The sequence below is a fragment of the Hippopotamus amphibius genome, chromosome 5 (assembly GCF_030028045.1).
Source record: "Hippopotamus amphibius kiboko isolate mHipAmp2 chromosome 5, mHipAmp2.hap2, whole genome shotgun sequence".
In the NCBI taxonomy this organism is placed as follows: domain Eukaryota; kingdom Metazoa; phylum Chordata; class Mammalia; order Artiodactyla; family Hippopotamidae; genus Hippopotamus; species Hippopotamus amphibius.
The window spans coordinates 79,772,614-79,799,125 of record NC_080190.1 but is presented as its reverse complement, the minus strand read 5'-3'; the positions used below and the strand labels follow the sequence as shown (position 1 = coordinate 79,799,125).

At 40.3% G+C, this 26,512-nt stretch overlaps 1 protein-coding gene across 6 annotated transcripts in view; it reads left to right on the top strand.

The window, feature by feature from the left end:
- Window positions 1-26,512, top strand: part of TTC13 (tetratricopeptide repeat domain 13) — a 67,650-nt gene that overhangs the window by 3,368 nt on the left and 37,770 nt on the right. For 5 of the 6 annotated variants that reach the window (XR_009053732.1, XM_057735115.1, XM_057735114.1 and 2 more), the window contains exons 2-4: window positions 12,519-12,613; window positions 17,254-17,329; window positions 20,830-20,900. Coding sequence is in view for 5 of the 6 variants with exons in the window: in XM_057735115.1 (XP_057591098.1) it covers window positions 12,519-12,613; window positions 17,254-17,329; window positions 20,830-20,900 (242 nt within the window). In the remaining variant the exon portion in view is untranslated. Of the gene's footprint in view, window positions 1-2,677; window positions 2,791-12,518; window positions 12,614-17,253; window positions 17,330-20,829; window positions 20,901-26,512 lie in introns of all 6 variants that reach the window. The other variant, XM_057735116.1, reaches the window with a different exon arrangement.

Sequence of the window (26,512 nt, the reverse complement as noted above, 5' to 3'; positions counted from 1 at the left end):
AAACGAATACTGTAACGTACACATTTTTCAAGTAAAAGTAAATGTTCCTTCCCTTGTTATCTTTGCCCTGTTTGCAGTTTGGAATTGTGGGAGGAAACAAGGAACGGAAGTTTTCCCCTAATTCTTTCCCTTGGTTTTATGCTCGTTGACGCTGCATCCTTATTTCACACAGTACTGGACACTGAAGTAGGTTCTGTTTTTGTCCCCATTTCATGTAGGGGGAAACTGAGGCATAGGGAAGTTAAGAACGGTTACACAGTAGAGAGTCGAGCCGGGATTCGAACGTGGCCTCCCGACTGTTTGTGAGCTTCTCATCAGCAATATTTGCGTGTTAGTATGGTTTCTTGCTAATATTACCGATAAAGTCCTGTGCCCTTAAGCTTTGTTTGTTGAAAGTTTTATTCTTAGTTAACTTGTCCTAGAGTTTTATGTTTACATTACGTGTAAGGATTCTGCATTGAACCTGATATTTTGAACTGTAGAGGGGACTGGATCTGTTCTTTAACTGAAAACCTATTGGTGTGCCTCCTGTTTGCTACTCAGCGTTGTGGACCCTGCAACCAGGCGAGGTAGATTTGTCCTTGACGTCTTCACGGTCGTTTTCAAATAGTCACCTTCATCGAACATTAGCCGTATCCATGCTGAATGCCTCCATCAAGTTCCATGATTAATTTGCAACCTGAAGTAATTGTCTTTAGTTTGTTGACATTAACAGTCCCAGATTTGAGTTGATTTCATCTTCCCACGGTTCTTTGCGGAGAATGGAGCATTAGCGTCTGTCTGATCTGGGAGCTTTACCCGCCAGAAAAAGGAGGAAGTTGTTTTTCTGTGAACCTAGCTGCGTGTTTTTGACAAAGTTAGTCAGCCTTAAAGATCGTCAGTATTTATGGTATCTCTCTTAATGAGGCATCGGTTATTTAAATACATAAAATCAGTCTTACTGCTCACAGCCTTAAATTGCTGCTGTGTCTTAGAGGCAGTAAGGAATCAATAGAGGGAAACTTCTGTAATGACAGCTGTTTCCTCTTTTGCTCTGGCCGCGGGGAAGTTGCAAGCCGAGTTTTATGCTCAGTTAGGCAGCTGCGGTAACCCTTGCTGTTCGTGTATCTGCTTGATCCTTTTTCCCCTTGGCCTGATTTTCTGTGTTGCTTATCATACACAGTTCTGTTAGCAGATCTCTTCTGGTCTCTTTAACGCGTACACAGTAAGTTTGACAGTGTAAAGGAACTGGCTTGTTTTGAGCACAGAGACCGAGGCACGGCGTGATGAAGAGATGCGTGTATTGTTACCCCTACCAGCGCAGGCCACTGATCACTGGGAGGGGGAGCAGCATTTTTCAGAAAGTTGTCTGATTGAGTGGTGGCTCTTTGTAGTGAGAGCCCTGTGCAGCTGGTAGCCCAGGATATTTGCATACTCATTAGCTGCTTCCTGTAGATCTGTCATCGCTAAGAATTGCTTTTACCTTTTACAAGTTTCTGTACACTGGTAGATGTGTTCAGCTTTGAGTGACAGAGGTTAATGTTTTCCCCCTCTGTATGAGGGCAAAAGATATGTGGCCTGGGTTTTAAAATCTACCTACGTGGAGCGTGTCTACAGGAAGCGGCAGAGCACTTTCTATACGAAAACTTTTCAGGGAGTCTCTTTTACAGCATGTGGCGACAGCTTGGCTTCTTTGCACTCAATAGATACTTGGCTGACTGACCAACTTATAAAGCATCTCCTTTTCATCATGTAGTGTTTTAAAGAGGTCCTCTTATCGTTTCGTTTGAGTTTGTTATCTTGCAGATAGAATAAGTATAAAATTTATTAAAGTAGCAGAATTTTAATACTTTTCACTTTGGGTTCATGCTTTCCAACATTGTCCTGCTATTTTTAAATTTTTACTCTTTATTGAAATACGACATCTATGCAGAAGAACGTGTGCATCACACGTGTAAAGCTCTATCAGGTTTCACAAAGTGAGTAACGCGTGTAACCAGAAAGAACCCCAAATCAATAATTGCGATATGTGTTTCAGCGTGCTGATAAAGTCTTATTCTACGTCACACGTATTTCATCGGGAAATATGTGCTGTGGCTTTATTTCTGACTCAGGAACCGGCACACGCACAGACTCTGCTCAGGTGCTGGCGCCCTGGGGGTCCTCTGTCAGGTGGTCTCTCCTCCACGTGGCACCACTTCTGCACGAGAGACCAGTTGACTTCTCTTGTGACTCTTTCCTGACTGTGTTTGGGGTGTTCTAAGTGACACTGTGTTTCCTTGTCACTAACGGTTTCACGTTACTGCCTAGATCTGCTTCAGTTTTTGCAGTAGGGCTGATGATGTTTGGCAGTATGTGTGGGCTTCTGAGAAAGTCTTCAGCTTTTTAAAAGCACGTGCCACTTTGAGTATCCAATGCATCGTCAATCCAGTTTATAACTCCAGGCTAAGTGACTAGCCCTGCTGGGTAAGGCCTGCTGCCTCGTTTGTTGGCTGCAGCACCTGCCACCCTGTTCTGTTCTTGGATTGGCGCCCCATAATTTGCTTCCATGCGTCTTTTTCCATTCTGTGCAGCTGACCAACTCCTTTTCTTTTGTTTTCATGTGTTCTTTACGTGTGTTAGTACTTGTCTGTGAGTTAATACAGCTTCAATCAAATTACACTCATGTTTTACTAAAAAGCCGTTCTGTCTCTTTCAGGTGCTTTTGCAGATGCTTATTCTAGAGGATTAGTTATATGTTGACTTTATAATCTAACTCTCAGTGAGCAGCCTCTACTTTCAAGTTGTTTTATGGTAACTTACACATCTCAGGTAATGATGAATAATGTTTTATTAAAACAAAAGCAGCATATAAATTCTTCAGAGGAAAACTGTCCCTGTTATTACGTTTCCTGTTATTACGTTCTAAAAGAAAAGTACCACTTGGGACCATGAAGCAGGGTAATCTACAGCGTCCTCGTTACTGAATCGAACTTGAGTCCGCTCGCCCGCAGCACAGCAAAGCCAGGCTGCTGACCTTAGGTCGTGGTGAAGGAAAGTTCAACGTTTATTTGCAGGGCACCAAGCCAGGAGGACCGGTAGCTTATGCTCAGAAATTCCAAGCTCCCCAGTGGCTTTCAGGGAAGGGTTTTAAAGGCAGTGTTTGGGGTGAGAGCTGGAGCCTGTGGACTTTCTTCTGATTGGTCGGTGGTGAGGTAATAGGTGATGTTTTGGGGATCTTAATCATCAACCTTCTGGTTCCAACCTGTCTGGGGGTCTACAGGCTTGTGGTCCCCGTCCTCCACCTGGGTGGGGTCTTAGTTTCTGCAGAACAGCTCCACGATACGCATCACACACTTTGTTATGTGTATCCCTTCAGGGGGAACTGCGACTTTTATTGCTGAACTGTTGTTTAAGCTGCCGCTGCTTTTCTTGCTTGACGGCTTTCCCTTAGTTTCTGCATTCGCTCCCTTCTCTAATTGGTGACCGCTTGAGTCTGCTCTTTTGAGCTCAGCGAAGGCCTAGGAGACCAAAGCCTTTTTCTGCAAACAAGAAACAGGGGACACAGAGGGGTTTTGGTACCCAGGAGGACCCTGCAGGGGTCAACCCTACCCCCGTGCCTTTTCTTTGACACTCCTCAATCTTGAGGGGAGCCGGGGACAGAATAAGAAAGAGAATAAAGTTTTGGGTAGAAAGGTTAATCATAAACTTGGCAGGGCAACTTGGTTTTAGTGGGACCCAGTTTCATCCTCAACAGTGGTTGTCTTACAAATGCAGAAACTGATAAAAGCAAAGGCACTAGGCCTTCTTAGGTGGCGCAGTGGTTAAGAATCTGCCTGCCAGTGCAGGGGACACATTCAATCCCTGCTTCAGGAGGATCTCACATGCCGTGGAGCAACTAAGCCTGTGTGCCACAGCTACGGAGCCTGCGCTCTAGAGCCCGTGAGCCACAACTGTGGAGTCCATGTGCCGCAACGACTGAAGCCCACGTGCCTAGAGCCCGTGTCCGCAACAAGAGAAGCCACGGCAATGAGGAGCCCACGCACCACAATGAAGAGGAGCCCCCACTCACCGCAACTAAAAGAAAGCCCGTGCACAGGAAAAAAGACCCAACACAGCCAATAAAATAAAAAAATAAATAAATAAATAAATAAATAAATAAATAAATTTATTTAAAAAAAAAAGCAAAGGCACTGTAAGTTGATGCCGTGTAGCACCCGCTGGGCCTTCAGGGCACTCCTCCAGCCACGGTAATGCAGTCTGCTCTCCCCAGGTTACCCTACACCTGGGACCTGAATTGGCAGTAAATATCTGGCACCTGACTTCCAAGTTCCAGCTCCTCCTCGGGAAAAGCCCAGTCATCCCTGTGTTGAGGTGAGCCTGGCCTACCATCTGTGACCCCTAGAGCAAGGTGGTCCGGTGAGGAGCACAGCACCATCTGTGGAGTTCCTTATGAAACATTTTCCTTTGGGGATCGGCCGCGGGCTTGCTGTTTGCAAGCTTTCAGTCAGTTTTCCCCGGCAGGACAGCGGTGTGTGACAAATGCACGCTCCTTCCAGCGACATCGCCTCTCCTTCGCAGGGGGTAGCGCTCTCCTCTTACTTGATTGAGAACGTCTACGCTTTCCCGCCATCCTAGTGGTCAGCCCTCCCGCAGCTGTACTAATGGCCTTTGCCTGCGGTCCTGTCGCCTTGGAGGACACGTGGCTTCTGCCTGGTGCAGCGCCCATCTTGAAAACACAGGCAGTGAAGACAGGACCACCGAGCCCTTCCAGCCACCACCTCATCTCTCTGCTTCCTCTTACAGCAGAATTCCTCAAAGAAGATGTTTATATACACTGTCTCGATGTCCTGTAGTCAGCTCTTGTCTGTCCACCAAAGGTGCTCTTCTTAAAGTCAGCTGTGTGTATGGTTGAGGAGGAGAAGAAGGAAGTTGGATAGCATTGCTGTAGTACATTATCACCAGGACCCTGCTTTGGCAGAATGAGCGGTGACAAACGTGCCATGTACCTCTATCGCTGTGGTGTCCTAGAGCACAGCTGTGGCGAGTCTTTGCTTTGCTGTGTCTTCGTTTTGTGACCTTAAACATGTCCATTAACACTACGCGTCATTTCCCATGTATACAGTGAGCCCAAGGTATGTTCTACCAGCCTCAAAGAATGGAGGACTAAAAGAAATACTGTCTGTGAAAGTATTTTGAAAGCTGTAAAGTACTATGAAGACCAAAATAAACTTCAAGAAAGCAGGAAGAAGAAATTTACAGGAAAAAAACAGCAGTTTTAGCCTAGATGTGTATACTAACAATTAACAATCATTCTGTGAACTGTGGGCATTATGTCTTTTCCTCATAATTGCCGTAGGAGGGTATGTGGTGGTAGTTATTCCGGTCTTACAGATGAGGAAACTGAGGCTAAGAGAAATTAAAGGACTTGCCCAAAGTCAAGGGCCAGTTAGGCAACTGACCTGAGTCAGTCTGGCTCCACAGCCTGTACTCTGAACCACGCTATTACTTTGCTGCCAGACTAATTCATTACATTTGAAGTCAGGGAAAGAGGAGATTTAAATAGAAGAGCTGGTTCTTTGAAAATACAGGTAAAGTTTAGAGAATTATCTAGCAAGGCTAATCAAGAAGAATGAGAAGAGACAAATACAGCTGACCCTTGAACAACACAGGTTGGAACTGTGCGCGTTCATCTTAACTAATAAGATGCTAGGGAAAAACCCGAACGAGTGTTTTGGCCAACACAATACGTGGAATTTTTTTCGGTAGAAGATACTACAGTGCCATGCGATCTGTGGGTGGTGAATCTTCAGCTGTGGAACTGCGGATTTGGAGGGCTAGCTGTAAGTTACATGTGGATTTTCAACTGCATGGAGGATTGACACCCCTAACCCCCATGTAGTTCAAGGTCAACTGTATTTGCCTCTAGGAGTCATTATAACTCTCTGTGTAGCTTTATGACAAAGATGTAGAACAATTCAAAGAAATAGATAGCTCTTTAGAAAAAGATAAATTACCAAGTTGATTCTCCCTCTGCCTCTGAAATATCTCGTCCCCACCAGAATCAGCTCTTTTCTTCTCATTAAACTTAAGCTTCCTGCTTAATCATCCATAGTAAGTTAATGATTATCAACTTTATATCTGTAGCTCTGTCTTTCTCTGGAATTTCCTAACTACATGCAAGACAGCTCCTGGTTTAGCATCTCACGAGCACTTGCTTAAACCCACAGTTTGCACTTCCCTCTAAAAGCACTCTTGCTCTTAAAGTCCCCACTTCAGTCACTAGCACCACTCCTTTCTAGCTGCACAAACTGGAAACAGTGCCTCTTTCCTCTTCCTGTGCCCAGTTTTTCTCAAAGCTCTGTACTTGTTCCTTCATATCTCTTTAGACTATGACCCTGTGTTTTGACCTAGCAGCCTCTGCCTGTGTTGGGACCTTCCTGTTTTGTAACTGGCCACAGCCTCCACCTGGCCTCCCTGTTCCTCTCTCACCACTGTCAGTGATCTTTCTTCCTGCTAAAGCTTTCTGTGGCATCTTAATATTGAAGAAGAAAGGGAATAAATGAACTGGATACTAAACTTGAGAAACTAGAAGAGGAAGTAAGGGAAATTACAGGACTAAAAAGAGCAAAGCCAGAATGAATTAGAAACAGAGCAACAACAGAATGGACCAGTAGATCCAAGAGCTGCTTCTTTAAAAAAGAATAAAATAGATCAATCTGATAAGGCTAACGTGTAAATAGGAAGCAGATGCAAATGTGTGTAATGAATGTGGGGATATGTGCATAGCTGTAGAGACTGTTAGAATTAAGAGACAACTGTGTAGAAATCTCTGCTAATAGGTTAAAAATACTAAGCAATAGAGAAATATCCAGGAAGATGATGTAGAAGAAAAAGATAAGATTCTGTAATGTGTTTTTAGACTATTTCTGCAGTAATCACAATGAAATTACTTGTATGACCTAAACAAGGAAGAAAACAGATTTTTCCTAATTTCATGGAAATTATATCATTTGAATATAGCTGGTTGGATTGTTATTAGAAAATAATTGAATCCACAGTGAGTTAAATATTTTTAGATTAAAGATAGATTTTAGACAAATTTAACCTCCTGTTCCAGACAACTCTAGTTACAACTGGAACAAACTATTCTTCTATCACAGACCTTATCAAACCAGCAAAAAACACTGATGCCAGAATCTGGTAAAGTTGGGGGGAAAAAAGAAAGCTATTAATATAGTTATAAAAATCCTAAGTAAAATATTAGTAAACTGAAGTCAGCAAACAAAAGAATAATCTCCCTTCATCAGTTTATTCTAAAAGTACAAAAGATGGTTCAACTTTTTAAAAAGTTGAATTAATCACCTTGATATATCAAAGGAGAAAAATATGATTATCATAAAGAAATATCCAAAATCACTTGATAAATTTCAGCCAGCTTTCCTGATTTAAAATTTTTGGTGAAGCAAAGAGCAGGAGAATTCTTCCTTTATATGGTAAAATACATCAATCGCCATCCTTCCTTTATATGGTAAAATAGATCAATCTCAAAACAGACACATAGAGCAGCTTCTCACTGGATGTTTATAAATGTTAAATGAAAAAGTATTATCATCAAAAGTTGAGGAAAGTGGGTCATCAAATGACATGTTAGTGTCAGGAATAAGCAGGAGTGCCTTTTATCACTCATATTATTGAGCACTTTGGGGAGGTTTTATCCAGTAAAATAAGATGCTAAGTGAGTATAAATATTAAAAAGATCTTGATATAATTACATGTAGATGATACAGTTATCCATTGTGTAAATGGAGACATTAATAGAGCTGTTACAAGTTCAGTAATGTGGACAGATAAAATATTCAGCTCTAGTCAGCTAAGAAGACAAAAGATTGACAGGATGCTCTATTTCTGCCTGGACCACTGTCCCCGTCCTGCCAGCCTCCCATGGACCTTCACCTGTTAAATCTTTAACTTCGCTCAGATCTGCCTTCACTCTTTCATGGCAGACAGCCAGCTGACACCTCCACTGCTTTGCCTGAGAGTGGCCTTGGGCAAATTGCTTAGACTCTCTGCCTCTTCTTTAAACTGGGGATTGGAAGGGTGCCTGTACATGATGACTGCATCAGTATTAGCTGATGTTTACTCAGTCCTCCGGAAGCTTTCCCTGCTACACCTCCTGATTATGCTCTAGGTCATGACTCTTAAACTGTTGCATTCTGACATTTTTAAATGTGACTCTGATTACTTTCAGCTTCCCCAATTATCTATAATCTCTATATAAAAGGACTGGGGTCATTTATGGTTTTGATGACCACTGAGGCTAAGGCTGTGACTGGAACATAGTAGATGCTCGACAAATAATATATTCAACCACCGTTGAATCAGTGGTTATCAAGCAATTTTTTTAAGATCACAACAGACTTGAATGTGTAAATCCTATATAAAAATTATGCAATTCCACATAGGTTAATAAAAGATTAAATTTTGTAAAGAACTCAAGTATTTCTCCCCCTCATTAATCTACAATTTTAATGCAGTCCTAATAAAAATCATGCAGGGATTTTTGTTTTGGAACCGTAACAAAATGACTGAAGTTTATCGGAAGGAAGAATGTTTATCCAAATAGCCAAGAAATTTCTGAAAAAAAGAAAAGTGATGAGGCTTTGCTTTTACATTAACATGTACGCATTTATTTTAAGGCTATAGTAACTGAAACTGATACTGAAGTTAGAATAAACATCATTATAAGAGATTAGAAAGTCTACAAAACAACAAAATGCATATTTACTGTAGAGAGCTGAAATTCTATTTCTAAAATATTAAAATGATATGTAATCTCACCAAGATTAAATTTCAGTAATGTAGAAGAAAATGTAATCATGTGGTTAAGTGTTCACATTATATTGTTAAGTTAAAAGGGCAGGTTACACAACAGTGTAGCTCGTTCAGTGGTCACAACCTAATGATAATAATAGTAGCAGACATTTTTTGAGTTCCTTCTTTGTGTCAGAAACTATACCACATGCTTTACTTATATTTCCTTACTTAAATCTCACAACCACCCCTGTGATGCAAATAATTTATTATTGACTCTGTTTTACAGATGAAGAAACTGAAGATTGAAGAGGCTAAGTCAGTGGCCAAAAGCTAGTAAGCCGTGGCAGAGAACAGGAATTCAAACCCTGCCATCTGATTTCAGAATTATCACTCTTAATTATATACACCAGAATTTTTATGGTGGTTCTCAGTGCATGGTGATATTCTAAATGACTTTTATTTAATTTTTGTGATTTATCTGTATTTTCTACAACGACCATGAATAACTACTATAATTTTTTAGAAATAAATGTCCACGTAGAGATTGGACAGTCATCTGTCAGAGCTATTGCAGAAGGTAGATATAAATAATCTCAAAGATTCCTTTAAAAAAAGATGTCTGGAAACAGATCTGAGTGACTATAATGTATTATAAAGATGGCATTCAAATTGGCAGTTTCATATGTGGTCCTGAGGCTAACCATTTAGAAAGTAGATAGCCATTCTTCTCTACATCTTAGGCCAGAATAGATCAGATGACTTACAAATTAGCAAAGGATATAAGCCGTTTACAGAAGAGTTGCAAATGCCCAGTAAACCAAAAGTTTAATCTTAACTAGTACTATTTTCCGATTGGGGAAGGTAAAAAGAATGGCAGTACTCTGAGTAGAGGGAAATAGTGTTATACACTGAGAATGGGAATGAAATTATCATGAAGTATTGGGATGGAAATGGAGCAGTATATATGGAAAGTCTCAAAGCTGTTTACACCCTTTGCCTCAGCAAGTATGTATGTTCTTCAGTTATGTACGTTAATTGCCCAGTTGGGTAAATTCACAAAAAATATAGGCCAAGGATACTCATTGAAACAGTGTCAGGACATCCTAATTATCCACTGATAGGGGTATGTTTAAGTGGAATGCTGGGTAGCCATTTAAAATTATATAGATGTTTATTTATTGAAACTGAAAAGAATTGCACGAGGCGGAGGGTTTGTTAGAGGAGAATACAGCCATGTGTATGCAGTGCTTAGCACAGTGTTCAGCGTGTGCTGAGTTCTCAAATGGTACCTTTTTTAAAAGATGGGGAGGCAGGTGATAAATTAATATATATCCAAAAGCCTATCCACAAGCATTACTGGTTCTTCATTCTTGTCAGACTAAAGCCTTTCCCTGGGCCCGTGACTTTTCCTCATCTGATCACTCACCTTCCAAACTCATATTTTTGTTTTCCAGCAGCAACTCCCTCCTGTCGCTAGGGTTGTCTGCTCACCGCCCCTTCGCATTTGCTTGCCTTTGTGTTTTTGTACACCACTCATTCTGCCTGGAATACCCATTCCCTTTCTGCCCCCCAGTCTGAACCCATCCATCCTTTACACCCCGCTGTGCCTTGTGAGACTTTAGCATTCCGGCTTCAGTCACTGCTCCCCACCAGGGCTCTTTGATCCACCACATCCAGCTTCCTGTCGTTAGGACACACACATGTGAGAATTAACCTAAATTGGTTCACCGGGTTCCTGGAACATAATTTTGTGCTCTTTAATGACTGCTGAATTAGAGCATATTCAAAAAAATAATTTATTGAGGCAGAATTCACATAACATAAAAGTAACCATTTTCAAGTGAACAGTTCAGGGGCATTTAGTACATTCACTAGGTAGTGCAATTACCGCAAAACATTTCCATCCCTCCAAAGTAAACTCCCTTGCCCATTAAGCAGTTTCTCTCCCTTCCCTCCTTCAGCCGCCAAGGTGCGCACTGTGTCTATGCATTTGCCTATTCTGGACATTTCATGTAAATGGAATCATACACTATGTGACCTTTTGTGTCTAGTTTCTTTCCCTTAGTTGTTTTGGAGGTTCCTCTGTGTTGTAATATGTATCAGTACTTCATTCATTTTTTAATATAATTTACTTATTTTTTAATTAATTTATTGGCTGCGTTGAGTCATCGTTGCTGCATGCAGACTTTTTCTAGTTGTGGCAGGCGGTGGTTACTCTTCGTTGTGGTGTGCAGGCTTCTCATTGCGGTGGCTTCTCTTGTTGCAGAGCATGGGCTTTGGGCGCATGGGCTTCAGTAGTTGCAGCACACAGGCTCAGTAGTTGTGGTGAGCAGGCTCTAGAGCTCAGGCTCAGTAGTTGTGGCACATGGGCTTAGTTCTTAATCACTGTGCCACCAAGGAAGTCCCAATGTTATTTATTTATTTATCTGGTTGTGCCAGGTCTTACTTGTGGCAGGCGAGCTCCTTAGTAGCAGCACATGGGCTCCTTAGTTGCAGCATATATGTTCCCTGACCAGGAATCGAATTCGGGCCCCCTGCATTACAGAGTCTTATCCACTGCGCCACCAGAGAAGTCCCTTCATTCATTTTCAAGGCTAAATAATATTCCACTCTATGTATATACCACAATTTATCCATTATCTGTTGATGGACATTTAGGCTATTTCCACCTTTTGGATATTGTAAAAGGTGCTGCTGTGAACATGTGTGTACTTGTTTGAGTCCCTGTATTCACTTCTTTGGGGTACATACCTAAGAGTGGAATAGTGGGACCAGGTGGTAATTCTATGTTTAACTTTTTGAGGAACAACCCAACTCTACAGTGACCACACCACTTTACATCCCCATCAGCTTTGCACAAGAGTTCAATTTCTCTACCTCCTTGCCAACACTTGTGATTTCCCATTTAAAAAAATGGGAGTTATAGCCATCCTAGTGGGTGTGAAGTGGTACCTCCTTGTGGTTTGATTTGCATTCACTAATTAATAATGATGTAGAGCATCTTTTCATGTAGTCAGTGGCTGTTTATATATCTTTGGAGAGTTGCCAATTTAAGTCCTTTGCACTTTTTTAAATGCGGTTGTCTTTTTCTTGTTGAATTTTAGGAGTTTTTAGCTATCCTGGATACCAGATCTTTAGTACATGTCTTTTAACATTAGGTCTTCCTGGTTTAACTTTGTTCCCCTACTTGTGATTTTTTTTTTTTAACCTCTGGTAAATGCTGCCAAGTAGGAGGTGTCCCACAAAAGAATGTTCTTTTAAAAAAATTATTTATTTATTTATTTATTTATTTATTTATTTATTTATTTAGGCTGCACCAGGTCTTAGTTGCAGCGCACAGGATCTTTTAGTTTGGCGTGCAGACTTCTTAGTTGGCAGCGTGTGGACTCTTAGTTGTGGCATGCATGCGGGATCTAGTTACCCAGCCAGGGATCAAACCCAGGCCCCCTCCATTGGGAGCGCAGAGTCTTACCCACTGGACCACCAGGGAAGTCCCCCCACAAAAGAATCTTAACACCTGTGTTTATTGCAATGAGGACGATCACTGATGGGTGTGTGAGATACTTGGAAGCTATAAAATGTTACCCAGTTGTAAAAGTGGAAGACAGGATGCCCCTTTTAGTGTTTTTTGCACTTGTCCTTGTTCTGGGTTTGTGGATTCTTCACGTTGCAATTCACAGTTGAGTACCTAATAGCTGTCAAGCTAAGGTGAGAGAGTAACAAGGACTCTGTTTGCTTTCCAGAGTCATCCTTTTTGAACTTCCATGACTCCGACTGCGAACCCAAGGGATCACCACCCTGTGACTCTTTACTCTCCCTCGACACTGAAAAGATTCTGGTATGCATCTTCCGTGCCTTCTGTTTCTGTGACCTGAAACACAGTGATCCTAGCTCCAAAAGGCAGAGATCGCTTCTGTTTATCAACTAGGAGTTGAGTCCAGTTGCTTAAGATAAAGATAGGTCATCTGGTGTTCAGTCGCATTGAATTATTATGTCCTACGAATCGAATGGTTGGTCATTCTGGACCTAGGACTTTTTACTTTTAAGTTCTAAGGAATAAAGGAGATTGTGCTTGAACCTTATTTCTAGGAGTCTTATGGGTTTGAAGGTAGAATATAATCTTATTTTTCCAGCCTTTGCCTGTGTGAGTACCTTTTATACCTATGTTTTTTATCAGTACCAACTAAACTGTACAAGAGACCTCTCTGTTCCAGAGGTGAGTACCTGGCACTGTTCCAGGTACTGTGTCTGCCTGTCCGTGCTAGCATGTGTCCTCCTCCGGCCCAGCTGCCTCAAGGTGCAAGGGTATTTTTGTTCACACGTAGTTCTGTGAGGCTGTTATTCTTTCAGTGCCCAAGGTTAACGTTTTTTCTCCAGGCCTTTTCCTTCAACTTCCACATAGATATTGTTTGCCTTTTTTGTTTAAAATTTCCCTGTAGAATACTCTGTCTTTTCTAGACAAAGCTCTGCCTTTCTCATTTAAGAACTACTGAATATTGGTGGAAATTGCAAGCTAGAGAATGATCAACTGATTTTACCTAACTCATTGCATAGCCATCAACTTGATACGTGGAAACACTTTTGAGTTAGACTTGTGCTAAACCAGAGTGGGCTACCTTGTGAAATAGCGAGTTGGCCATCACTAAAAACATGTAGGTAGAAACTGGATAATCCCCACCTTGGAGAAATGATTTGATTCTGAGAGTTACTAGGGACCTTCTTGCTGATAGTAATTCAAATATTATCTACTAGTTGCATTTCCAGTTTAAGATGGCACTAGCTAGTAACCTGTGGGAGAAAGCTTATCAATTTAGGCCTTTTGTTTTCCCTCGGTTGAAAATATGGGAGTTAAACTATTCATTTATTCATTCATTTTCCAAACATTTATTTTACACCATTTTTTGCCAAGCATTATGCTGAGGAAGTACTTAGCCAGAGAGTGGTAAGCCAGATAGTCTTGGTCCCAGCAGGCTCCTATAACTACTAATCAAATAATTATACAAGTAAACATAGAAGTACGATTGTGCAAATCATATGAAGGAAAGACAAAGGGTCAACATAATCTCCCTCAAGTTAGGTGAATCAGGCAAGGCAGCTTTCAGGAATTGAAACATAAACAGGGACCTGAAAGGTGGATTGGAGTTAGTCTACCAGCAATGTGGGGCTGTGTGTTTAAACTTCCTTGATCAGAGCTGTTCCATTCTGTCCATAGAAGATGTCTATAGATGTGGCATTAGATGTGGGAAAAATTCTTTTTGATCAGGAAATTAATTTGTCTGTACTATACTTTTCCTGCCCACTTCTGTTACAAATTTTATTTCTAATATAATAAAAACACTTTAAAATCAGACATGGTCTTCAGTATATTCTTGATGTTGCTTGGTAAATGATTTCTTCTTTTTAGGGGATTTCATTTCTGTTCTCTTCCCATCTTTTTGCAGAAAGGCTTGGCAAATGGTAGACCCTTGTTGAATACTGGATGAAATCAAGACTTTTAAAGTATTAAAAGCATTGGTTATAGACTCCTCTCCTTGACTCTATGCAATTTATTTTTTTTATAAATTTTTTTCTCAATTTATTTTATTTTTTATTTATTGGCTACATTGGGTCTTCACTGCTATGCGTGGGCTTTCTGTAGTTGCAGGGGGGCCACTCTTCATTGCAGTGCGTGGGCTTCTTATTGTGGTGGCTTCTCTTGTTGCGGAGCACGGGCTCTAGGTGTGTAGGCTTTAGTAGTTGCGGTGTGTGGGCTCAATAGTTGTGGCTCATGGGCTCTAAAGCACAGGCTCAATAGTTGTGGCTCACGGGCTCTAGAGCACAGGCTCTGTAGTTGTGGTGCATGGGCTTTGTTGCTCCGTGGCATGTGGGATCTTCCTGGACCAGGGCTCGAACCTGTGTCCCCTGCATTGGCAGGCAGATTCTTAACCATTGTCCCACCAGGGAAGCGCTAAGCAATTTTATTAAGTAGAAAAATGTTTTGCATTTGTGTGTTTATCTGTAAGCAGCTGATAAAGAGGAAGGACTTGTGTCTGGTCACTTCTGGGTGTATGTACAATGCTGTGCTGCTCTACGTGTTGTTCAATCTACCGCTTCTTGAAGAAGCTGGACAAAGTTCCCATGTGTGGAAGCTCCCAGGTATATAGCAAAGCCAGAAAGAGCTGAGAGTTTCTCTAGCCATTAAGGTTTTACTGGAAGAAATGAAGTGTGAACATTCCCAAAGCAGTAGAATTTTCATGTTTCATTTTGTTTGGGGTCTTGAATGGAATGAAGTGAGAACTGGGAGTCTCCTGAGATGGGATGCCCTTCTGGCCTGTATCTTTTAACTTGTGTTCTAAGCAGAGGTAGCTTATTCTCGACCTATTTTATAGGCAAACCAAAACCCACTCTATCTGAACATCAATCTGGACTTTAAGAGTGTAGGGAATATAGGTGGAAATACCTGTTACTCTGCTGAGTCAGTGAAGCTCAAGAGACCATGGCTGATGAGTACCAGTCATTAGTTAAAGAGCATATCCATCAGTGAGAAGAGTCACCCGTGTAGAATTATTTGGCTGTCATACATGCCTGTAGCCATCTTACAGATGGATTAAAAAAAAAGAGGAATTCAAATAATTGAGATCTCACTGGATTCTGATCCTAAAGTTTTGCCAAAAGCAACATCTTTAATCTTGTACTGTCTTAGCTTTTCCTGTCTATGTGTGTGTACAGGTTTTAATCATATCTTAGGTGAATCTGGTATGAAGTTACCAATTTAATGTGTACCTCGTAGGCTAAGCATATCACAACTTAGCGTCAACAATCAAATCTTCTGGCAAAGTGACAGCTGTTTGCATCATCGGACATGATTTATCTTCAAAACACAATAGACCCATTGTTGTGTATGTTGGATCATCACTGCCTGTGAAATCATTCCAATTACTAAGCTAATTTCCTTTGTTTTTCCCTACTTTCTGCTTTTATGTTAGCTCTTCTGCCCAGTGTGCATGTATGTGCGCGTGACTTCTGCTGCTGCGTCAAGTGGGATGCTTATGTTCGTTGCCTGCGGTGTGTCGTTTGATAGCATGTCTTGTTTCTTGGTCAGGTTTTGGTGGTCCTATTATGGTCATCCCTATACAACCTGTAGCTTTTTTTTTTAAGATTTTCTGATGGGGACTATTTTTTTTTCAGAAGTTTATTGGAGTATAATTGCTCTACCCTGTTGTGCCAGTTTCTGCTGTACAACAAAGTGAATCAGCTGTATTTATACATATATCCCCATATCCCCTCCCTCTTGAGCCTCCTTCCCAGCCTCCCTATCCCACCCCTCCACGTCATCACCCATCATCGAGTTGATCTCCCTCTGTTATGCAGCAGCTTCCCACTAGCTATCTATTTTACATTTGGTAGTGTACATATGTCAGTGCTACTCTCTCACTTCATCCCAACTTCCCCTTCGCCCCTTCATTGTGGCTTTGATTTGCATTTCTCTAATGACTAGTGATGTTAAGCATCTTTTCATGTGTTTGTTGGCCATCTGTACGTCTTCTTTGGAGAAATGTCTGTTTATGTCCTCTGCCCATTTTTGGATTGGGTTGTTTGTTTTTTTGATATTGAGCTGCGTGAGCTGCTTGTGCATTTTGGAGACTAATCCTTTGTCAGTTACTTCATTTACATATATTTTCTCCCATTCTGAGGGTTATCTTGTCTTTTTTATGGTTTCCTTTGCTGTGTAAAAGCTTTTAAGTTTCATTAGGTCCCATTTGTTTATTGTTGTTTTTATTTCCATTATTCTAGGAGGTGGGTCAAAAAGGATCTTGCTTTGATGTATGTCATAGAGTGTTCTACCTATGTTTTCCTCTAAGAGTTTTATAGTGTCTGGCCTTACATTTAGATCTTGAATCCATTTTGGTGGACCATTTTTAAAATCTGTATTGAATCTATTACAATATTGCTTCTGTTTTATGTTTTGTTTTGTTTTGGTTTTGGTTTTTTGGCCACAAGTCATGTGAGATCTTAGGTCCCTGACCAGGGATCGAACCTGCACCTCCTGCATTGGAAGGCAAAGTCTTAACCACTGGACCACCAGGGATAGTGCCAACAACCTGGATCTCTTATTTCTAAAATATTTTTAGAGTTTAAAAAGCAATATTCTGTTATCAGGCCACTTTGGAGACCAGACACTAGAATGTGATCTTTGTAACATGGTCGATGTCACTGAGTAGTCTGTGGAGGGAGCTTTGAAACAGCCAGGAGGATTAATCCCCATGAAAGTAAAAAGATAGGTGTTCCTGGAAACCGAAAACCAGTGGTAAAGGGAGGAAGCAAATCAGTTACAGCACAAATTGTGTCTCTGAGTGTATAATTGATACGATTTAACGTGAATATTTTCTTGCTTCCATGTAAATCAAAGGTGGCTTTAATTTTTTAAAAAATGCAGGTTTCATTGTAAGTTTCTCTTCATCTGCAATAAGCTAAAATGTATGTTTGTTTTTATTTCAGAGCCAGGCCAAGTCCATTGCCGAACAAAAGAGATTCCCCTTTGCTACTGATAATGACAGCACAAATGAAGAGTTAGGTGAGACTTGACTCGGGGGCTATTCCTGGGCTATTTGCCTAGAGTTTATGATTAGATGCAGAGCAGGGGGGCAGGGTGGTGAGGCAGAAAGAACACAGAGCCTGGCCCTGCCAGCACGAGCGGTTTGATCTGGGGCGGGGCATCCACCCTTGTGAGGGTCTCGGTACTATAAGTCATAAAATAAAAGGTCTGGGTGGAATCCATAAGGACGGTTCCACATCTCTGTTTCTATGGAAGTTAATAATTATGCCACTGAGTTCTTATGAGCTCTCAGCATTCATTAAAAGGTTATTTGTATGCTGTCATCAAATATGAACAATAGAGAAGTGAAAGCAGGAGAGAATCATACCTACTTCAGTCTTCTATGTGATAAAGTAGCTAGGTTTGAGTTAATTCTATTCACGGGGCCAGTCAGTTACTGTCAGGTCTAAGCACGTGGGCGTAGAAAGTTGAGTTCATTCTAATCTGCAGATGGGTCACGCGTGCAGTTTGGCTCGTTCAAGGCACGTCTTAGAACAGTCTGGTTTCACCAGTGTCTGATATGCTTCGGGTGTGTCTCCATCGTGGCCCGGTCAGCTCACACTTGAAGGAGTGGAAGCAAAATTGAATACAGTGCAGTTGGACAGATTTCGTATAAGCGCATGCTCCCGTGTGCAGAAGCACCTGCGGAAATTTTTTTCTAATTTACACATAATCATTTTATCCTTTCTGCTGCCATGTGCATTTTGTATTAAGACTGAGCACTTCTTGTATTTGCTTCTTCCTTTGTTAGTGCAGATAATTGAGAGTTGACTATTTTGAAAGTATTAATCACTTTTTGTTTATATTCTTTGAGAAGGGTTTGAGAATTATCAATGATTATCCTTTAAGGCATCAGATTTAGTCTCTTTTGTAGTCCTGGGATTCTGTTCAGTTTTTTTTTTTTAAATTAATTTATTTGGCTGCATCGGGTCTTAGTTGAGGCATGTGGGATCTTTCATTGTGGCACGTGGGCCCTTTGTTGCGGGCTTCTCTCTAGTTGCAGTATGCAGGCTTTTCTAGCTGTGGCACGGGCTCTAGAGGGTGCAGGCTCAGTAATTGTGGCGCGCAGGCTTAGCTGCTCTGTGGCATGTGAGATCTTAGTTCCCTGACCAGGGATCGAACCACGTCCCCTGCGTGGGAGGGTGGATTCTTAACCACTGGACCACCAGGGAAGTCCCTCTTATATTCATTTATTAAACAGTGAATTAAGAGCCTAACACGTGCCAGGCCTATCCTTTGCTCTAAGAATAATCCTAGTTCACCCTGGGATAGGATAGGCCCTGAGCTGGCCCAGGATCTTTTGAACCTCAATATTTTTTTTTCTTGGAAAAATGACCTGTCAACATACATGTTGCAGGGAGATGTGGAATCACTCATTAGTAACAATTTCTGGGAGATTCCAGCTATCCTAGTTTTTTCTTTATGCCCACAACCAAATTTAGATCCTAGTGTTAATAGTTATTTGTATTTGTACAGGATTTAGATTACTTTTAATGCATACTTCTGGGTTTTTCTCAAAAAAATATTTACTTTTAGATGGAAAGATTTGAGAGCTGGATTTGATTTTATTTGAGTAGAGTTCAACAGCCTAGCCATGGACGACAATTTCAAACATGTTCCTAAGAATAACCCTCATCCCCTGAAGCTGTGTTTGTTTTTATGGGTCACTTATTCATTTGTTCATTCAACAGATATTTACTGAGTACAGGAAGATAGGATATTCTGAAAATTTAGATCTGAAAGGAATCTAAGAGAATTTTCCACAGGCTTGTTAAGCAAGGCCCAGAGCGTAATGAGAGTGACCGAGGTCCCCGTGATGACACAGCCAGCAAGTGGCAGGGCCAGAGTCGGGGCCCAGATCTTGGCTTTCTAAAGTGTCTTCCTGCACTCAGAGAAGTACAGGCTTACATCTCGGTGCCCGTTCATCCAGTCATCAAGGAATTCAAAGCATTCTGCAGTCCGGCCCAGTGCACAGCAGTTTCAGTGCAGCCTTGATTTCTCTCAGGGTAGCGTGTTGGTTAGGAGGGCGGGTCTTGCAGCCAGGCAGCCTGGTTCCTTTGCCTCACTGCATGTTGTCTTTGGACAGTTTAAATTCTTCATTTCCATGTCTGCAAATGGGGATGACAGTTGTACCTACCTCACTGCAATTAAGGAGTAAATGAGTTATAATACTTGTAAGTAGATAGGATTCTGCCTGGCACGTATTAAGAATACAGTACATATAACTATTGTTGTTGTTTGTACTGCGAATGTTACTGACCCACCATAGAGCTCTCTGGCTGTCTCATTATCTGCTACAACTATCTGAATAGTATCCATTCCTATTACTCTGAATATGAGTTTGACCTTATTTACCTTTTCAAAGAAATTAGGATGAAAACAGTCCTCTTTTTCATGTTGAAGAATGCCCCCAAAAGCTCTTGTGTTATTACAATATTCAGTGTTTTTGAACTTTACTTTTCTCGGGTTAGTTATAAAGACACTCTAAATCTCTCTCCACGTTTACTGCTTTTACTACTTTTTACTGTCAAGGAATTGGAACTCTGAATGACATGAAAGGTTTTAGTTGCCCATCTCCTTGAACACCTATTAAACGTCTGTGAATTAGAGGGTCGCAATAGAGCTTTTTTTGCAAAGAAATATGATCAAAATAGTATTATTTTGAGTTAGGAATACAATTTTTCAGGGATGTTTGGAGCTTTAGGGAGTTAGGGCAAATGTTATAGATGGAAATGTAATCTAGAATATTAAAATTTATTGTTTTTTTTGACAGGTGAAAAAGTTTAGTGAAAAATTGTGCCATGTTTTAAGAGATTTGTTGTGGCTCTAATTTCAAAATACCACTTACATAAACAATTTGATGAAAAACTATTTGTGATCTTTCGAGTATATTTTGAGTAGTATTTTGACTATATTTTGAATAGAAGAGCTAGGGAAAAGACTAATGGTCTTTTGCAGTGGTGTGAATTATATCTACAGTTAAGCATTATATTAATATATATTAATTGGAGCCTCTGTTTTTGTTCTTACTAGGTAATGGCAGTAAATTCAGCACCTGCAGGAATCGAGATATGTGATGCTATTTGGGTATTTCTTCTAACTTTCACAGTAAAGTCACATTGCCATGTTATATGGATATCATTCAGGCTATTACTAGTTCTTTTGATAGATAGATCGGAAACATCATAAAGATTATTTGGTATTTGAAAGTGAGTGATGGGCTTAGAAAAAGATAATTACTTCTTGTAGGCAGATGTTTTAAAGATGGCTTTAATAATTTAAATCTAGATAGAACTAGAAGACTGATTAGCAAGTGCTGAGTGGTAGGAGAATTCAATTACATCTTATTAACTTCTAGGCTTTCTTTAACTGCTTCTAGTCCTTGGAGCTGCCTTTTAAGATTTGGTAAAGAGTTTAGTTACCAATTTCAGTCTGAGATCCTTTATTCGTTCCTTAACGTTTCTGTATTTTTTTCATAGCTATTGCGTATGTGTTGATTGGCAGTGGTCTCTATGATGAAGCAATAAGGCATTTTTCAACAATGCTTCAGGTAATTTTTCTTCTTAATTATGTAATTGCAGGTTTATAGTTATGACAAAACTATGGACTTATGCGTAGTTAAAGTGCTGCAATAAAACAAAGATTTTAAGATTTTACAAGGAAAGAAAGGAAATCAGCCCCAACTGAGCACTTTCTTAGTGCAGGCCTTGTAACAGGCTCTCATTTACTCTCTGCAGTATTACTTTATTTTAAAAGAGGAAAATGAGATCTAAGGCGATCAGACAATTTGCTTGTAGTCTCCCCACCATCCGGTGGCAGAGATGAGATTCAAACTCAAGTTTTAAAAAGACAAAAACATTAGCTTCAGTTCGTTTTCCTCTCTACCTTGATACCTCCCATGAGATGTGGACCCTGGAAATTCTTGGAATTACAGATATTTACTGTCTGTGCAGGAGTTGCTCTGCATGGTTAAGTCCCTTCATGGATTTGTTTCTCACCTTGAAGTATCATTATGAGACTCTTCAGCAGATGTATTGGGCCTCTGTTGATGGATGGCTGTGTTAAAGTCTGGTTCAGACCAAGCGCTTAAACACACAAGAGTTGCATAGGGGACCTGTAATGCAGCCTGACAGTGCTGGCCATGTATCTCAGGTCATTATTTTACTGTATTCTGGTAGTAGATGCTTGGCCATTGTCCACTGTCTGTCCATTTGAGTCAAGTCAGGTTAGAAATACCCAACTTCTACTCTACTCTGCTGCTTACTAGCATGTTATTTAACCTGGATTGTGGGCATAATAATAACTACCTCCAAAAATATTCTTGTTCAGTTCAAATGAAATATCTTAAAAAGTGCTTTCCCAGGTGCCTGGCACATAGTAAATGCCCAGTTAATTTCAGCTATTCAGAGCACCATTCTGGCATATTCACCTGTGCTAATATAGTAAGAGCCAACAGATAGTTTACAGTCCAGCAGGCAGACTTAATTTTAAAATATTATTTTTGAAACTTTTATTCTGCTTTTGTTTTCTCTTTTTAAGCAAACGATTAATTATGTTGATAATTCTATCTTCCCTCTCAAATAATCAATAAGATATTTTTATAGTTATTACTTTAAAGTCCTTAGATCCACACGGCTATGTGTTTGAGTGGTCATATGGAATAATATTCTTCAGTGGAGTTTAAAGTACAATGGATAGGTTATAAAGTTTTAAAAATCGTCTTTCTATTTAGCATTGCAATATTTAAAAAGGTAAGAAAGCACTTTAACAGCCTGGTTTGAAAGGGAGGCTTTGATACCTTCATAGGAGCAAATCTCAGTTAATTTATGGTAGCCAACAGAAGACCACAGTATGAACTTGCAGACGTTATTATCAATTCATTCAAGTTTTTGAAAAATAATATAACAATGTTAAAGAAAAAACTTTAAGTAATAAAAAATTTCCTAATTCTGCCACTCTACCATTACTTAAGTTTTTTGTTTATGACCTTTTCAAAGTATCCATGTTTTTTATAATCTGAACACATGTACTGTTTTGTATTACTTTTCACTTAATTTTATAAATTTTTCAGTATTTTTCTGCACTCTCATAATTTTAATGACTGTAATATCTCTGTTGTCCATTTATTATTGTAAAACATTGCTGTTGCAACTGCGTTCAGAAAGTAGATCAGAATTTTTCTCTTTGTGCTAAGAAGTGGTATTAATATATTGATGTTTGATAAAACATTTCCATCAATCTGCGTTGGGTTGCTTTCAACTGGTAAATTTTTCTTTGAGAATGTGTGGATTATAAGGTTGGACTGGTGATTCTGGTGATTCATGGGCAGGAAAGGAGGATGGGGGAGCAGCAGAAAGTTCAAGTGCTCCAAGCCCACAGAAGACAGGACTGGTCGTCATTCATAACACGTCTCCACACGGACACTCGATGCTTTGGGCTTCCTGCTGGTTCTCTTCTTGGCGATGTCTCTCTTCCCCTTTGTTTTGGTGCTTCCCAGCCTTCTCCACATCATAACGCATGTGGAGAATCATATTTGCATGACACACTGGGGTAAGCAGGAGCAGATTTAGAGGCACCCAGATAGGGCTTGGTGGGAATCTGTCACATTTTCTTTATGTTATATGACTGTGATAAATGCAAAATACAAAGATTTGACATTAAATGCTAAGATTCTTTTTTAAAATTTTAATAAGAGACTTGATCCTGCTTTTCTGGACATAACTTTTTCATATTAGGCTTTATGTTTGAAATTGATGCACATAATTCCTGTTTAAGAGCTTTTCATTGATTTCTTCAAATTCTTGATAGCCACTCTCATCAAAAAACTATACAAATAGCTGGTAGTAAGTGTCCCAAGAATAGTTATTGCTACTTCTTTAATTAACCCAAACTCCATTTCTTACCATGAATCAGGATTTGCATGTCAGTCTCTTTATGTTTTATTTTTAAAGTATGACCATTCTTTAAACCTAACTGTTCTTCCTCTTCTTGTATTGGCAAGTGCAGCAATACTGTGCCTTGCAGTAGTGAAGTCGACTTTTACCCCAGCAGTACTTTTTCATATCCAGTGTTCAGAACAGTGCTAAAGCGTTTCAAGCATGGAGGGATGCTGAGTTAGGACTCCACTCAGCATCACCAGAGAGTCATTTTTGTCAGTGCATGCTATTAGATGTTCACCTGTTCCTTGCAGGACCTTCCACATGTTCAAAAACTCTGTTTGTATTTTTAAGCCAATAGACATCCTTGAACAAATCTTCAGTGTTAACTATTCACAGACAAACTTTTCCTGTTTTTTTTTAGTTCGTTAACCCTTGACAAAATGTTTCTCTTGGACAGCCCACGACCTCCAGTGTGAAGCAGCAGCACATGGAATCGGATTCCATTCATAGAAAGCTGAAGACAGATGGGGCAATGGGGGCTGGGATTTTATTATATTCACCATTTATATAAGATCATTTAATGTGAAATTTGGGTCTGTGCATGAGGGCTGCTCATATTCTAGAATGACCTTTTGATGTAAAGCTTTTATACCTTCTTATGTCTTAGTTCCAGCATCAGAGAGCAAACTTAACGGGATATTTCCATAATCTTTGTTGTTTCAAAGTGTTCGTTTGAATATTTACCCAAATATGGGTTGTTTGGCACATCTACAAAGGAAGACAGTGTTCCTTAAGCATCAAGGTTTCCAACTGAGCACAATTTCAAGACAGTAGATCTGTCTGTCTTCATTGGAAACTCTTGATTTTAAAAGTGTATCAGTCCGTATTGTCTGCACGTCGATGTCCTCGTGTCACTTCCATGTGTCAGCACCTCGATCATAGTGTTCTTGAAAGTGGGACCCTTTCCTGATTTCTGTGCTGCTTTGGTGCTCCTGCAGGGCTGGGTGACATGAGTGCTGTGACAGTGTTACAAGGCAGTTGGCCTTTGCTGTTAGTTGTTGGCCTTTGCTGTTAGTTGTGTGACCATGAGCTCATCTAATTCTGATCTGATTCTGGTAGAACTGAATTCATGAAAGAACTTTGTTTCTTTTTTTTACATTAGCAGACAAAATGTAAAACATTCCTCTGCACGTGACCTTGTAACCATCTTTTATGTACATATGTATGTGCGCCTGTCACTTACACAGAACTCAATCCTCGTTACATTGCTGTGCAGTGACGTTTTTGGCTTATTCTTCTTGATCCAGGGACTTTCGAGTTTTAACAAAAAGCCAACCTTGTGGTGGAAAATAAATATTTGTAAATTTTATAATCAGTATGTAAATAATATGGTGAAGATGGTAAATTAGACTTTTATGTGTTTGAAAAAATTGATTTTTTTGAGAATTGAGACATCTAAGCGGACATGATTCCAGTAAGATAAATATCTTATTATACCATGATTTTGCATTTGCATGAAGTGAGTAATATTGGACAATTGAAATATTAGTTTAATTCATTTAAAATTCTGAAAACTTTATAAAGTATAAATATTATTAGACTTGTGTATTCAAAAATACTTTGAAATGATATTCTGAGCTCAATTTGTTTTTAGAAATAAACACTGTTTTTTACTTGAAAAAATTATTCATTGTGACATTTCATAAGAAGGAATTTTGACTTGTTAACATCCAAAGCCAATGATAAAGTAAGAAAGTTGTATCAATCGAAAAAAGTAATAAAATCTACTATTTAAATTCAGGAACACGTAATACTAGACTATATTGTGGTATGATAGCCACAATAATTATGTATCCTTCTATGGTGTTGGAAAAAAATTCTAAAAGGAACGTGTAAATTGAATAATAGAGAACACAAACGTGCATCTGTAACATATTCAGGTCTTCTCCATTCTATTTACTCCTCTTTTCATTCTATTTACGCCTCTTTTCAGAATTTTTTCCCCAACAGCATAGAAGGATGTTTGGTTATTGCGGTTGTTGGTGTAGTTAGCCTCGTATTACAGGTTCCAAATTAACTGCATTCTCTCCCCGATCCCTCAGCAACCCCCACGACTGAAAAAGGATCCCTAGTGTCGCCACGCGCAGTGAATGGCACCCCCTCCATAGGGTTACATGAGTCCACGTGCTGCACACGTGTGTGTGCCTCTTAACTTCATCATCAGCCCTATCTGCGTGCCTCCTGAGTATCTCCTTCGTCCATCTGCTTCTCCCAGCTCTGTTCCAGCCACGGCTGAGCCACTTCCATCTGCCAGATGACAGATGGGCCGCCGTTTCCTGGCGTCTCTCCTCACACCCTCCTCACACACGCACGTGTGCACACCATGCAAACGTGCACTTTAAACACACATATGCTTTGCTATTGCTTTCAGGTTAAAGAGACACATCCTTAATAAAGTCCCTGCCTGCCTCTCCAGCCTCAGCTCGGAGATGCCGTGTTCCCTGCTTCCTGCAGAGCCTTCGCACTGTCTGCCCCCTCTGCCTGGACCAGTCATTCTGGGATTCCCCCACCCCCTGCAGATCTCAGCCCAGGTGTCTCTTCCTTAGGGAATCCTTCCTGACCTTAAGTCTTTATATGTTTTCTTAAAGCACCATTTATCACTCTGGCGCTTATTGAAGGTGTAACTTTACATTTTCATCTGTAATTCTTTGGCCATACTCCGAGAAGGCAAGAATCTTTTGCCTTCTGTGTTGGTTTTTGCTTTACGGTGGCATTTGTAGCACATGGGATGGGACGTGGCTCATCACTGGCCCTGAGTAAATATTTGTTGAATGAATGACTCACATCTGTGTGACATATAGTGGAACAGAGAAGAGGAGCTTATCTGTTTTCCAGGGGCATCTGGCAGGAGTCAGAGGAGAGGGTTCGAGGCTGGAAGGACTTCTTTGGGCACAGAAGCAGTGGGAGGGTGTTTCAGGCAGATGAGAGCATTTGCAAATGCACCGAGCTTGAGAGACCATGTTGTATCTAGGAAACTACTAAGTAATGCCAATTTTTATTTTATTTTTAATTTTTCTTTAAATTTTTTTTTTATGTGGATCATTTTTTTTAAAGCCTTTATTGAATGTGTTACAATACCGCTTCTGTTTTATTTTTTATGTTTGGGTTTTTTGGCCACGAGGCATGTGGGATCTTAGCTCCCCAACCAGGGATTGAACCTGCACCCCCTGCATTGGAAGGCAAAGTCTTAACCACTGGACCGCCAGGGAAGTCCCATTAATGC